The following is a 14,663-nucleotide window of genomic DNA, read 5'->3' as shown; positions in this document are numbered from 1 at the left end:
GCAAGAAGGATGATTTTATCCCCTTCCCACTGCAGCCCTCTGACCTGCATGACTATTAATGTACACTGGTCAGAAAGGACCACTGGGTTGATGGAAATACTGTAATGACACGTGTTTCTATCACTGTCAGTATACAGGATCCAACCTCAAGCTAATCTTCATGTCTCCTGATCCTCTTCACATGTGGGAATGTTTAAACAGCTGCTGTACAGCTACAAGCCATGGGACCCACTATGCTCCCTCATACCTTCCATGTTGTAAAACTGCCGCAGTTCTTGATCCAGCTGACTCTGCTGCTCCTCTAGCTTCAATTCTTGTACCCTATGGATTAAAGAAGTAGTAAGAGAGTTTGAAAAGCTCACGCTGTGATGATATCTTCCGTGTGTGCACATGCAATTCAATCTCTCTGTAGTGCTGGCTGCAACTCTGTGCCTCATCTTCACCCCAAAACCCATAAAAAGTAGGGCCACATGAAATGGGGCTAGTGGAGAAGAATGACATAATGGAGAAGAATGACAACATGTTCCTCCATGGAGCCCCATGGAGATTGCTTGTGCATATTGTGACACAGATAATTGTGCAGGTGACTGAGACTTTACAAACTAATTTGCACAACATTCCCGTGGAATATCTCTAGCTATATTTTAGATCTTGACTGTATGGCTTGTCCAGTATGAAAAATGTATTAATTGACAGTCTTGGACTTTCCATTTTTACTACTAATATTCTAAGACTTGGAACTAGAAGACAATGACCTAGACCCATGGTGGCGAACCTATGGAACTCCAGATGTTCATGGACTACAATTCCCATCATCCCCTGCCAGCAAGGCCAATTGCTGGTGGGGCTGATGGGAATTGTAGTCCATGAACATCTGGAGTGCCATAGGTTCGCCACCATAGACCTAGACCAATATAAAGAAGAGTTGCTTTTTATTCCCTGCTTTTCTCTACCGTTAAGTAGCCTCAAAACAGTGTACAGTCACCTTCCCTTTCCACAACAGACACCTCATGAAGTTGGTGGGATTGAGACAGTTCAAAGAGAACTGTAACCAGCCCAATGTCACCCAGGATGCTTCATGTGGAGGAGTGGGAAACTTGTGGTGTAGTGATTAAGAGCAGGTGGACACTCTGTGGAGAACTGGATTGGATTCTCCGCTCCTCCACCTGAGCAGCTGAGTCTTATCTGGTGAACCAGATTTCTTTCCCCACTCCTACATTTCAGCTGACTGACCTTGGGCTAGTCATAGTTCTTCAGAACTTAGCCCCACCTACCTCACAAGGTATCTATTGTGGGGAGAGGAAGGGAAAAGGAGTTTGTAAGCCCCTCTTACAGGACAGAAATCCAAACTCCTCTTCTTCATTCAGGTGGAGGAGTGGGGAATCAAGCCTGATTCTCCAGATTAGAGTCCACCACTTGTAACAACTGTACCATGTTTTGGTTAGAAGAAGAAGAAGAAGAAGAGTTTGGATTTATATCCTCCCTTTCTCTCCTATAGGAGACTCAAAGGGGTTTACAATCTCCTTCCACTTCCCCCCCTCACAACAAACACCCTGTGAGGTGGGTGGGGCTGAGAGAGCTCCAAAGAGCTGTGACTAGCCCAAGGTCATCCAGCTGGCATGTGTGGGAGTGTACAGGCTAATCTGAATTCCCCAGACATGCCTCCACAGCTCAGGTGGCAGAGCGGGGAATTAAACCCAGTTTCTCCAGATTAGAATGCACCTTGCTCTTAACCACTACACCACTGCTGTTCCCAGAAGAAGTAGTAGCCAAGTAATAGCCACCCTAAACCAAGGATGGGGATGAAAATAACTTGTTAAAATGTTAAAAATGATCAAAGAGCTAAGAAAGTCAGAGAAATATAAACTGTTATGAACCTTAGGGGCTTCCCCCCACTTTGACTGGTGGACTGTCTTTATTCATACTCAGAGTCTGACAGGTCACCCAATCTGGAACTGGGAAGAAAGCTGACATCAGTATGAATCAATGACCTGGATAATACCAAGGCTGAGTTCTCATATTACTTTGATAGTGCAGGAGCCCCAGTGGTGCTGCTCCTTCTAAGACCACCAGGGTAACATAAGAAGTCATGCTGCAACTTCTACCTTGGATAGCAATGACCAAGTTTTCATGAGGGCTGACAGTGATGGGGAGAGGAGCCACAGTACAACCTCTCCATTACAGCCTAGAACTTTTCCAGGTTTCCCCAGTGAAATGGGGAACCTAACCATGCTCTGCAACAATTCCAGTGGCTCTGAACCACATGTAGAAAATGCCAGGGCCTGTGCCAAAAGCAGAGCATCTTACGCAATCATGAGGTCGGATTCCTCAGACATCAGGCTGTTCTTCTTTTGGACCAGGAAAAGCAACTGGTTCATCCATAGCTTCTTCAGTTCAGATTCTGTTCCTGGAGGACAAAGGAGGCAAAAAGATGTGCCATCTGGTTCACAGGTTAAGGTCCAAGTGCTAGTGGTGGTACAGACTTGCCATATGCTACACTATTTATTCCATCCTTGTTGGAAGAGCCTGAGGTACTTACCTCCTTCATCACGGAGGGATCGCTCCAGTTTTATTCCCTGTTTTTCCAACTCTCGGAAGGTTACCTCAATCTCTTCTAGTCGCCTCTGGATTGACTGCAATGCCCAAAAGGTAAAAGTGATCAAACAGGAAAGGATTGTGAACTGTAGTGAAGAGGGTCAAACACCTAAGCATCAAGTTGTTTTCTTGCATGAATTGGGACAAAAGACATTTACAGAATAGGAACGGTAGGCAGCCTATGACAAAAAGTGACTATGGCTGAATAGGCTGTGCAGCCAAGAATACCCTTGTCTAGAAGGTAGGCAACTCTTGATCAGGATATCATTTGAAAAATGCAGGGTGTGGGACACTCTGCCCTGTGCACTTTGTACAGGCTATTTTAACAACATTTTACTGCAATTTAAGGTTCAATAAAAACCAGGAAGAACTGTTTTATCTCTTGAATATCCTTACTATAGTTGCATGACACTGTTTATAAATAATTATTTACAATAGTCTAGAAAATTCTAGAATAGTCTAGAAATTTTCATTGGTCACAACAGTAGAAACATTAGTGTAACACAGCGATCTTGGGGGGCGGGGGTAAATCTTCTTGTGGAGCCACTGTGGGGTTGCACTGATGTGTTCGCCTCCTCCACCAGCGCAAAAGGCACCCCTGCTGGCAGAGGGGGCAAAGGCACCAGTGGCAGCTGCCCCTCAGCTCTGCAGCAGCAAAACCCAGAAATCCACAGGACATCAGATCATCCAAGTCGGACATCGCAAGGAGAGGAAAGGCAGAGCAGGGTGTTCCTGCAAAAGGGGGGGGGCAGGGTAGAGGTGATGTTAGTTGGCTTCCTTCCACTGCAGGCTTGTGGGCAGTTACACCACAGCTTGGGGCTTGGATTTGCTTGGATAAGTCCATTAAGCCCTATGGGGGGATTTTTGGTGGCAGGGTTTTTGGGGGGATTTTTTTTGCCTCCCCATGCCACTGGAAAGCTTTGTGGGGGTGGTGAGGGGCTGAGCAGCGGTGCTGTCCCCGGTCACCTGAGGCTGAGGATTGGGTTGTAAAACTTTCCCTTTACTTTTAGCTGTGTGTATACGGTAATTAATTAATCAGTTGGAATTATATACCAAGTTGAGAAGAATTATTAATAGAGGCCAGAGTCTGGAAACAATCAAGCTACAAAAAGAAAAGAAAGGGGTAGTAAAGGTGATTAAGTTCAAGCAGTGACACCTGCAATACAAACTTTCCCAATCTGAAAGCCTGTCCTCAGCTCAAGGAAAACCCAGACTGTTTCCTCACTTTTAAAAAAAAGCAGAGGCAAAACGGTTTTGTAAGCTTCGGGTGTTTTTGAGCGCGCAGTCACGCTCCCCACTGCAGGTAGTCACACGGGGTTTCCCAAAAGGCGCTGTTCCGAACAGGAACAGAAATGACGTGCGCTGAGGGGTTGCGAGGGCGGCAGAATCGGGGCGGCTGTGTTGTTGCCGCTCCGGTAGTGGGGAGTGCCGCTGGAACCCGTGTTACTTGGAGCGAGTAGCGTGCAACAAAAGGTGAGTGGGGAAACGGCCCCAGATAAAGGTCATTGATCCCTGGTTGGTCCAAAATGGAGTTTCCTTCATCAAAAACCAGACCTCCCTGCCAGCTACCCTTTTCTAAACAATCCCTTTTCAGAAGGGGGATGGGGTAACAGGTGGTTTGAGGGGTTCATTAAGTCTCTGGAGATAACCTTCACAGGTATTGTAGGATTTGTAGTTTTTATCCAGCAGCAGAACTGAATTGCGATATAGAGAAAGCTACCATTGCATCTTCCTTTGATGAAAATTATAATCCCATCCTCCCCAGCCATCATTTTTTAATCTGACCCAGTAACTACAGAAAGTTTCAAATTCCATGATCCCTTGAAGGGTAGAAATGTTAGATAACAAGAAGAACGTTATAGTATAGCAACAACAAAAATATTATTCCAGAATTCCAAAGTGAAAAGGAACAGGCAGCATCAGGAGGACACTAAAACTAGGAGCAGATGGTTTCAGAGAAAATCTCACACATGTACAATGGTGTTTTATGACATAAAAAGGGAAGGTCTTTATGTGAGTGTTTTAAACTACCTTTTTATTAGCAAGGCTGCAGTACCCACAACTCAATTTCACACTAAATAGCTATGATATCGGGGACATACTTGTTTTTATACAGCAAACATGTAAGGTGTGAATAGAATGCATGCATATCTTTAACCATCAATATATATGTGTGAGAGAATTCTGCTTCAGCCAGAATCAACATATGTTGTCTGTGCTTTAGGTATCTGTTGCGGAAAGCTTTAGTGTAACATTGGCTAATACACAGCAAGAATTCTACCACATAAAATACGGCACTGTCTCTACAGCCACAGAAATCTCTGGATACACTTGATAGCTTCCAGGCCAAAAACATGAAATACCAAACTACCTAATGCCTGAGCATCCTTTACTAGTCCCTCCTAGGATAATTCTGCTGAGCTATCAGTACTCTTCTATCTGTAGTGAACATGTATTACCTGAGCTTTGCAAAATCTTTTCATTTCAGCTTCTTTGGCTCGTCGCATCAATGTCTTTTTCCAGGTTGGGTATTTTTCTTCTTCAGTCATGCTCAAGGAATACTAGAAGAACAACAGATGAATAACAGATAAAGCAGATGCTTTAAAGGATGGTTTTCTTGCAGAAATTCAGGACGTTACTGATTCCTCAGCTATAATCAATTGGGATCTGGGTTGTATCAATAGGAGAATAGCGTCAAGATCGAGGGATATAATAGTACCTCTCTATTCTGCATTGGTTAGACCTCACCTGGAATATTGTGTATAGTTCTGGGCACCGCAGTTCAAGAAAGATATTGACAAGCTGGAATGGGTCCAGAGGAGGGCAACCAAAATGGTAAAAGGTCTGGAATCCATGCCCCACGAGGAGAGACTTAGGGAGTTGGGTATCTTTAGTTTGGTGAAGAGAAAGTTAACAGGTGACATGATAGCCCTGTTTAGATATTTGAAGGGATGTCATGTTAGTGAGTGAGCAAGCTTGTTTTCTGCTGGTCCCAAGTCTAGGACAAAGAGTAATGGGTTCAAGGTGAAGGAAGAGATTCCACCTAAATATCAGGAAAATCTTCCTGACAGTAAGGGCTGTTTGACAGTGGAATGCACTACCTGGGAGTGTAGTGGAATCTCCTTTGGAGGTTTTTAAACAGAGACTGGATGGCCATCTGTCAGGAATGCTTTGATTATGTGTTCCTGCATTGCAGGGGGTTGGACTTGATGGCCCTTGGGGTCTTTTCCAACTCTATGGTTCTATGATTCCAATATACACAACTGTATGTTCTGCTGGTTTTGCTGAGGAATGTAGAAGTCTTTGAAAATAGGAAAGCAATGGGGGTCCAAAGAAATTTGTCAGAGGCAATGTGCACATTATGGGGTCCAAATAGAGAACAGATAGCACGAGTCTGCTGAGAGATTTGTGGACAGGCAAAAAGACATGGAAGTGAGTTAAGAAGGACCAGGGTTCAGAAAGGTGAGCAAAATAGTGTGTTGTAGAGTGAACAAGCAGTTCAGAGACATAGCAGTGAGAAACAGCATGTGAATGGAAAAATATTTTTATGTGGTTTAAGTAGTTATGCTACTTGTTTGTCAAATGGGCCCACCAAACAATTTAAGTTGTATGCCCTTCCACTTTAGGCCTCTGGACTCACCATCTTTGCACAAAGATCTTGGCTCTCCTCCTCTTCATCTGCCACTTGCTCCTCTTCACTGTCACTTTCCATCTCTGAAGAATCTATCCAAAGAAGAGAAGTTGCCGTAACTAAATAGACTTGTATACAGGTGATTCCAAAGGGTGTACAGATGAAGGCAGCCTGCACTTCCGAACATTTGGGCCTGGCTCTGCTTTTAGCAGACCCCAAACCCAGTTTCTAACTGTGAAATGTGAGCATCTCAAGTATTGATTTGAGATTCGACAAATTACTATGTAGTAGTCAGGATGGGATGTTGGCACTAATACAATGTTAGTTGCATAAACTGTGGTTCCTGTTTAGAGGGCTTGCAGCATAAGGAAAATAGAAGACACATTCAGAGAGAGGAGAACTTAACGTAGAAGTAAAAAATGGAGCATGAAACAGTTAATTACTGTCAGCTAATACAGAACTGGTGTCTTGAAAAATGCTTCAGTAAGTAACCTAAATTATTTTGGCTAGGCAAGAAGGAGGTGCAGGCACAATCACCCCAAGTTCCTGATCTCGTCTTAAAGGATTACTGCTTGATTGGACTACAGAAGGGAGCAGCTTCTCTTTCTGGACCACAGTGGAGTGGGTCAAAACATAAGTGCTTCTATGTAGCCAGCAGCAGACCACGACAAAACTTCAACACCAGAATCTAGAATGGCCTAATGGAAAAATCATAGCTGAGCAGAGTTAAGTAGAAAAGGAAGCAGCAGACAGTGCCTCACACTTCTTCACTGCAACACTCATCCCAACCACCATCTACAGGCCACATGCAAGCAGTGCCTAGGGAGGGGCTATCAAGCCAGGAGTTGAAGAGGTAGCTGGACAAACTAAAGCAATAATTAGGAGCTCTGAGAAAGAATATTCCATTCATGAGTTCCATTCATGAGTTCCCCCTTTCTTTCCTTATCTGCCACGAACCCTTGCAATAGGGCTGACTATACTTTAAAATAAGCACTTGAATCCTTGCTGAAGCTGGAGTTCTCAGTGAAAATCCGGTTCATACCTGGGAAATTAAATGAGACTGAAACTGGACTCAGTCTAGATAATTCAAGCTTCTCCTGGTTAGTCAGGCAAATCCTCCTCCTCCTCTGGGAATCTTCACTTTCCTCTTCTAGTTTGGGGTCAGATGCAGTTGGCACTTCTTTGGGATCTGCAGACTGTACTAGAGCTCCTTGCATTCCTATCCCAAGTGCCTCTTTCTGGGACAGGTTGTAAGTCCAATTTCTTAGGCCACGTCCAAGTTTCTTAGGATGGGTCCTGCCCTCCTCTGTGTCTTTATGTACAAGCTGTGAAATTAAGTGGGCCTCAGAAACAGGACTTCCTAACTCATCATCCCTCACAACAGAATGCTGGTGAGGTGGAAACTGTGATGAGTTTGTAGCACCTCCATTTTTTCTAGACCGGAATATGTTGGCATCTTCCTGAGGTAAGGTTCGACGTTCTGCAGGCTGTTCTGTGGGCAGATGACCTGTGAAGGAAGAGAAATTCTCATCCAGGCTTTGATGAAATGTATCAGTCTCTGTGCTGGTCTCTTCAGTGGCCATGTCCATTATGCCTTTGTCTGAAGGAATGTAGAGTTGGGTGGAATCCTAAAGGAGCCAAACAGAAAACATTTTGTCTTGCGAGTGAGCAGGTTGTGAGCAGGTTCCATTTGTGTGACTGGATGGCTGGGAAGTGCAAGGGCCTTTTGGACTGAGATACCACGTTAATTACTAGCTGAATGGGAGTAGCTTTTTAAAGAAGCACTGATTGCTGCTAATTTCAAAAGGGCAACAATCTCACTTACTTTACATGCTGCTTTCATGGTGACAGTCCTGCCAGGTACAGCCATAGTCATGGGGGCAGCACCGTGTAGCAGGCAGTAGAAATTACCTAAGGATAAAACAAGGTAGCTATAATCAAGCAGGTAGAGGCTGCTGTTACCAGTCAGCAATTACACCAACACCAGAGAAAATCCCACAGCTCCTTTCTTCTTTCTACTCAAAGAGAACAGGGGGTTGGGGGGCAACACAATGCTGCTTGCAGCAATTTGAATGCACAGTAAAGTTACCAGTCAAATGCAAGAGAACCTTTCTACAACTATTTGCTAAGCTGTTCAGTGTTATCTGATGGATATTCTAACCATCTTGCTCCACTCACCATCATCCTCATTGAAGACATAGTCCCCCAACCGCAGTGTTGTCTTACAGCGGTGGCACTTGAAGCAACCGCGATGGAAGAAATGCCTCTCAGCACTGACTCGTTCTAGGATATAAACATGTTCACCACAGAAATAGCAGGCATCGCTGCTTCTTCCCATAGAGTGGAGGGGACTCTGTCAAAAGACCAGTTCAGAAACTTAAGACATTGAGGGAATGGTCATTAGACTTCCCTGTCTCTATCATGCACAAACTTACTCCACCTTAAGCCACACAAGTATCACCACAGATCTCTGTGCATGTACAAACCCAGGTTGCAACTGGCTGTAGCTTCCCAGCATGTAGAGAGAAGATACAAGTAGGAAATTCTTACTCATGAACCGCATGTCAATCCCTATAAGGCCAGTGTCTTCTATATGGGAATTTGGTCATATATGAAGCAACTTGTATCAGCCAAATGGCTGCTGAAAAACACCAGGAGTTTTGCTCCCCCACCTTCATTTCATGATCCATCAAGTTCCATATTTATAACCTCAACATCTAACTTAAAAAATTGATTGATCTTGTCCAAAATTCCTTAGTACAAGCTGACAGTCAGAGATAGAATAACTCACCCCAGCTTCTTGCTTCGTTCTCTTGGTTTGTGACTCCAGCGTGCTGCTATCCTACAATTAAATGTTATGTCTTTGGATCAGCAATAAGACAAAAGCAGAGTTTGTCATTCACAGAATCAGACACCCCCACTAAGACTATTTGCTAGATGGGATCAGATCTCAAGGGTCTGCTGGCCATTATAGAAGGCACAACTAGTCATGGCTTTTCATGGACTAGCAATGGTCCATAAGCTCAAGGTCTCACCTGGGTTCGTTTACGTGAAAGAGAGAGACTTTTCTGGAGCTTGCTAAGGAAGAGCACAGCTCCCTTGGTGCCACGTGGTGATAGAGGCTTTGCAGTTTTCTCCTCCAGATCTGCAAGAGAACACAACTTTTTCTGGAAGACACTAACTTGAGAAAAATACTCAACCTTCCCCACCATCTCCTTATAGAACAGAAACATGGCTGTGGCAATTGCTCCATTACCGCCGGATAACTGATAACATTTCTACAGGAATGGGATTCAAGGGATCCATTTCTCCACTGCCATTTGGGTCCATCATACTCCACAGCAGTGGGCCACCAGTCCATCCCTGACCTTTCTTCTGCTTTCACACTGTTCCTCTAGTGTACATTATAAACCTTTTGGACAAACCACACTGATTCCTCCATACTGTTAGTAGCTCAAGGATAGGTGGAGTTACAATTTTAGTCTGGTGTGTATTTGAAGATTGAGGTAACTATGGATTACAGATGTTTTTCTCTTTGAATCTGAGGAGCAATGCATGTGTTATATCTATGGGAAGGTGACCAAGCCTTCCTAGGGCAAGAGGTGCATACCATGGGTTTATTGGCTTCATTGCAGAAAGGAGCACAATCTTCATTAGAAGTAAAGCATGATGAAGAGACAAATTGGTGTTAATGTATAATGTTTAGATGTTTACTTTGCAAAGGCTCAAGCTGAAAAGTCTTGCCACCTTTGACTCTGACTTAACACTTTGTGCAGCATCATGAGGATAACTTTTCTAACTTGCGCACAAGAAATCAGACTATTCTTTTTTTTTCTTGTGTACATGTGATATTAACTTAAATCAGGCTCCTACAGAGTTCACAAGAAGGAACTACCCAAATCTGCTCTGTTATTGATGATAATGGTGATTTCCTAACAGTTCAAGCCAGCATAGTTTCCCCAAGAATAAAATTCAGGACATGACCTCTAACCTATCCCTTCATGCACTGGTCCTTTTCCATATCACCAATCCCAACTGCAGTATGGTAAAATGGAAGTTAAGGCTCAATGTCAAGTCCAAGATATGGCAGCACACATAACTGGATCTCTTGGCAGTCTCTACCTGAAGAGGTCTTGAAGGCATCATAAAACTGGCTCAGGTAAGTAATCAAGCCAAGTCGGTCAAGCTCAGACACTGAACCCATTTCAGCACTGGAAAGGACCGGAGGGATCCCTAGCTCTTGCTCTGCCACGTCTAGGGCTATCTGGTTGTTCCCAATGGGATCATTCCGGTCCAGTGAGTTGAAGTCTCTAGAGATGGAAATTAAAAGTCAGAGATACTGGCAGGAATGACAACTGGAGAACCCTTTTCATCAAGAGCCAGAGTACGCTCAAATTTCATGGGGGTTTTTTTAATTGAAATGCTCAACACTTTCAAAATAAATATACTCTGTAGTGAAGGCCACTTAGTGAAGTCACCTGCCATGGGACTTGGCAACGGCCAACAGTAAAATAATAAACAAGTAGACCACTGTTTGGAGTATAAGAGCATCAGCAGCTATTAGCTCATGACATGCAATCTGGTGTTCAAGGTGACTCACCCACAACTCAGGATTTTTTCTGTTCTCCTATTATTAACATCTGGCCTGATTAAAGGTTCTGGGGATTTGAAAACTTGTACCTCATGTTGTGTTATTCTAGTTGGTACTATTCTAGGACTATTCAACATTTGTTTATGGGTTTTGCTTTGGACAACCCATGCAACCTGCAACTTCTGCCTCAGTTCCAAGATCTCAGAGATCTCAGAATATTCTATTCCCTGTCCACCATTCTCCACTAGCAGGCCGTCAACACTATCTGCCATCCCAGCCATCTTCCCATCCTCCCGAATTTCCACAGAATGGACACTCACAGAAGGTCAGGTCGAAAGTGATGGATGAGGGCACAGAGAGCCATGCCATTCTTCCAGGACTGTGAAAAGTCTTCTACTTTGATGTCAGGGTAACTTGCTGTGTTAGTTTGACACCAGCTGAGGAGTTCCTCATAGGCTCGATTATTAGAGTCTGGGGGTGGATTATGGAGAAGAAGAAAAATAAAGAACAAGGTGAGAGCTGAAGACCTGCCAAAAGAGCCACTGCATCCCCTTCTCAATATGTCGCCTGTAACAGGATTTCTGCAGTATACAGCAAGTAGTACTTTTGCAGATCTGATTTGTTGCTTTGTTCCTCCACTGGACCAGGACAGGAGGCAGCAACTCCTGGTGCACTCCACATTCCAACCAGCTTCCTTTGTTCAGAAGGTAGGGAAACAGATCAAGAGATACAAGGCAATCTGTTGTTAATTTGCTTAACTGAACACTGGACAGCAAAATGCTACAGCACAAGAAAAATTAAACTGTCATATAAACTGCCATGTTGCAGGGGAATTTGCTCACAGAAGGGATTATTTTGGGGGTACAAGATTTTGTGATAAACCTTAAGAACTATAACAAATCAAACCACAGAACAGATTTGGGGGAAGGGGAGGAACAGCATAAACGAATTGCTGAGACCAACTAATAATCTGAGTGGTTTAAAATGTGAAAGTAACTGTTCTATCATGCCAAAGAATCTGGAAGAACCTAATACTGACACCGAATCTTTTTTTCTTTTCTTTTTTAAGGCTGCAAAGACAATCCTGCATGCTTGGTGGTGGTTGAATCTTGCTCCAGGGCACATGCTGGAATTGACAGCCCCATGAGTTTCTTCCAAATCTATGTTTAGTCTATTGGCTGAGATGTATGGATTCCAGCTAGAGTATTCAAGATCTAGAGATTCTCAGCATTCATTGTTATATAAAGAATATTTTAGCTCCTTGATTAGTAAAAGCAAACTCAGCAAACACACACACACACGCAAATTAGCTCTGTCTATGCTAGGGGTCTACAACCTGCGGCTCTCCAGATGTTCATGCACTACAAATCCCATCAGCCCCTGCCAGCATGGCCAATGGGCCATCCTGGCAGGGGCTGATGGGATTTGTAGCCCATGAACATCTGGAGAGTCGCAGGTTGCAGACCCCTGGTTTATTCATATAGGTTATGTGATGCATTTTTCTGGTCTGAGAATTTGTAAAAATTCCGTGCATGGAGTCCTATCTGCAGGGATGCAGGCATGCTATATAAAGTTATCCGCAGAAATGCTGTTTGGCAAAGCAGTGCCTTACAAAAGCAGTAGGAAATATGGTAAAAGGAGTAGAAAGGTAGAAAGAGTAGAAAGTGTGGAGGAATGCAGGCATCACTGGGTCTGGACAGAAAGACTAGCAAGCAAGTGCAAGGAGCAGAGAGAATCCATGCAGCTGGTAGCCAGCAAAGGAAGCCATCCAGACTTGCCTGTGGAGTCTGCCTCTGGGCTAGCCCAACTGGTCCTCTTCTTCTGGTCCTTTTCAATTGCTCCTTTCACATACAGGTGGTGAATCTAAAAGCAGGTGCACTAAGTTACTGCTCTCACTGACCACAGCTTGGATCCAGAAGCTGAACCCCTGACCTGAGATCCTTGTCCTCTCAATTTCAACAATGCACCACACTCTGTACCACAGCTCAGAACAGCCTTCATGCCAGAAGAGCACAGAAGGAACGGTGAGCAGGCAGGGCACAACATTCTGCAGATTCCACTCCTTGCAAAATTCTGTTGCTTTTTGGAACAAGGCTCAGAGGGTGCAAAACAGACATGACACCCATTTTAGAAGAGTGGGAGCACTGAGAAGACTGGGAAGAATTTTTAAAAGCTCCCAAGGAACATAAGGTGCTCTGTCCCACCTTAGCTGCTAGGCAAGTTACCTGAGAAGCTTTGATCGCTTGAAGGTTGATGTTTGGGTATCGTGTGGTAGGATCAATGCTGTACCGACTGGTGTTCTTGTTGGTGTTGTCCGGGGATGTTTGTGACAGAAGCTGATACATGCTTTCTCTGAGTGGAAATTAAGCAGGAATGTTCTATCTTAGCAACTCAACACTTAGGCATGCTATGATTTGCAGTGTCTCAGCTTTTATGTACCCTCAGGAGAAACAGCAACCACCCTCCCATCCTCTACACAGAGGTCCCTCCTCACCTCTTTTGGGTGTCTCTGTGACAGTAGGAGAAAGTTCTCCTGCATGCTCTTTCTCAGTGTCTCCAGGCATTGGGGTTACCGTTACACATGACTCTAAAGATCTCCTATCTTGTTATGTTGCTAGGAAAATCTATGTACATTCAGATGATGGAAACTGTTGTTAAGTTGCAGCCGACTTATGGCAACCCTGTAGGGTTTTTAAGGCAAGAGACGTACACAGGTAGTTTGCCATTGCCTGCTTCTGCATAGCAATCCTGGCCTTCTTGGTGAACTCCTTTCCAAGTCCTAACCAGGCCAATCCTGTTCTAGGTAGCAGGAAGCTGGAGCTGGCTTGAGTTCCAAATGCAATACACAATTGGAGTGGTCCAACAGGGACAAGGAATGACCCCAAAAGACTACTGGAGATGCTGAGCTTTATTCATTCTGGTCCCTCATGCAGCAATAGTATTCTTGCAGTATTTCAAAGCTGATGCCTCAGAGTGGAGACCCTTGGTTTGGCTAGGCCAAGTAAGGCAGTAGGAGGCTAGGAAGACTGGCCTTCTTTTCTAAGAGCCAGCATAACGGTGAATAGAACGCTGGACTTAGACCAGAGAGACTTGGATCCAAACTCCCACTCAACTAGATAGACTTGGGTAAGACTTGGGTAAGAAAACTACCTTACAGGGCTGTTGTAATGATAGAAAGGGGCTACCAGACAATGTGTCACTCCGAACTCACCCAAGAAAGCAATATAATAAATAAGCAGGAAAAAAAGACTGTAGACTCTCTAGGCAAGGCAGTCAGGAGCAGAGCCTTCTTATTTGGACAGTAATGCTTCACTGACAGAGCACACATTTTGCATTTCAAAGGACTAAACTAGCAGAAGGGACTGACTGATGAAATGGTCACCAACTCTGTAGAAAGCAACTCCTGATATTTATCACCCTTTCCCAAGATTGAACCAATAACAGAATTTCAGCAAAAAGAAAAAAAGTGTGCCCTCCCTTCTCAACCATTTATGTGGCCAGGGAATAGCCCATTGCTGAGTACTCACCTCTCAGCCAGTACATCCAGAGGGGGTGTCCCTGAAGCCCATCTCTTTACCATCCAGGCAGCATCAAAGGCTGCCAGGAACCCTCTGCCCACACCGGTGCCCAATGGCCAGAATGGCTGGAGAACAGACATAAAACAAAACAAGGACAGCTTTGTGAGCCTTCAACATAATGAGACTATACAGTACAACAGACAGTACTGCATAGGTGAACTGTGCTGAAATGTGGACAGACGTTGTAGGAAACTTCAGCTCTAGGATAAACCTGGCTGTTGTGGTTATTTCACAGTCAACTTCCATATTTGGAAAACGCTGGCTTTAA

At 44.3% G+C, this 14,663-nt stretch overlaps 1 protein-coding gene across 1 annotated transcript in view; it reads right to left on the bottom strand.

Annotated features, from left to right (window-relative positions):
• Positions 1 to 14,663, bottom strand: part of MICAL1 (microtubule associated monooxygenase, calponin and LIM domain containing 1) — a 45,170-nt gene that overhangs the window by 3,345 nt on the left and 27,162 nt on the right. Inside the window, exons 9-23 of the mRNA XM_048496368.1 lie at positions 14,345 to 14,460; positions 13,043 to 13,169; positions 12,596 to 12,680; positions 11,138 to 11,288; positions 10,349 to 10,536; positions 9,262 to 9,371; positions 9,018 to 9,068; positions 8,405 to 8,579; positions 8,052 to 8,137; positions 7,269 to 7,854; positions 6,236 to 6,318; positions 5,055 to 5,156; positions 2,540 to 2,633; positions 2,308 to 2,407; positions 248 to 321 (exon numbers count right to left, since the gene is read on the bottom strand). Of these exons, the coding sequence (XP_048352325.1) occupies positions 248 to 321; positions 2,308 to 2,407; positions 2,540 to 2,633; positions 5,055 to 5,156; positions 6,236 to 6,318; positions 7,269 to 7,854; positions 8,052 to 8,137; positions 8,405 to 8,579; positions 9,018 to 9,068; positions 9,262 to 9,371; positions 10,349 to 10,536; positions 11,138 to 11,288; positions 12,596 to 12,680; positions 13,043 to 13,169; positions 14,345 to 14,460 (2,128 nt within the window). The remainder of the gene's footprint in view (positions 1 to 247; positions 322 to 2,307; positions 2,408 to 2,539; positions 2,634 to 5,054; positions 5,157 to 6,235; positions 6,319 to 7,268; positions 7,855 to 8,051; positions 8,138 to 8,404; positions 8,580 to 9,017; positions 9,069 to 9,261; positions 9,372 to 10,348; positions 10,537 to 11,137; positions 11,289 to 12,595; positions 12,681 to 13,042; positions 13,170 to 14,344; positions 14,461 to 14,663) is intronic.

This window comes from Sphaerodactylus townsendi, linkage group LG05 (genome assembly GCF_021028975.2).
Source record: "Sphaerodactylus townsendi isolate TG3544 linkage group LG05, MPM_Stown_v2.3, whole genome shotgun sequence".
Classification (NCBI taxonomy): Eukaryota; Metazoa; Chordata; class Lepidosauria; order Squamata; family Sphaerodactylidae; genus Sphaerodactylus; species Sphaerodactylus townsendi.
The sequence above is the reverse complement of the archived record's forward strand: the minus strand, read 5'-3'. Positions and strand labels throughout refer to the sequence as shown.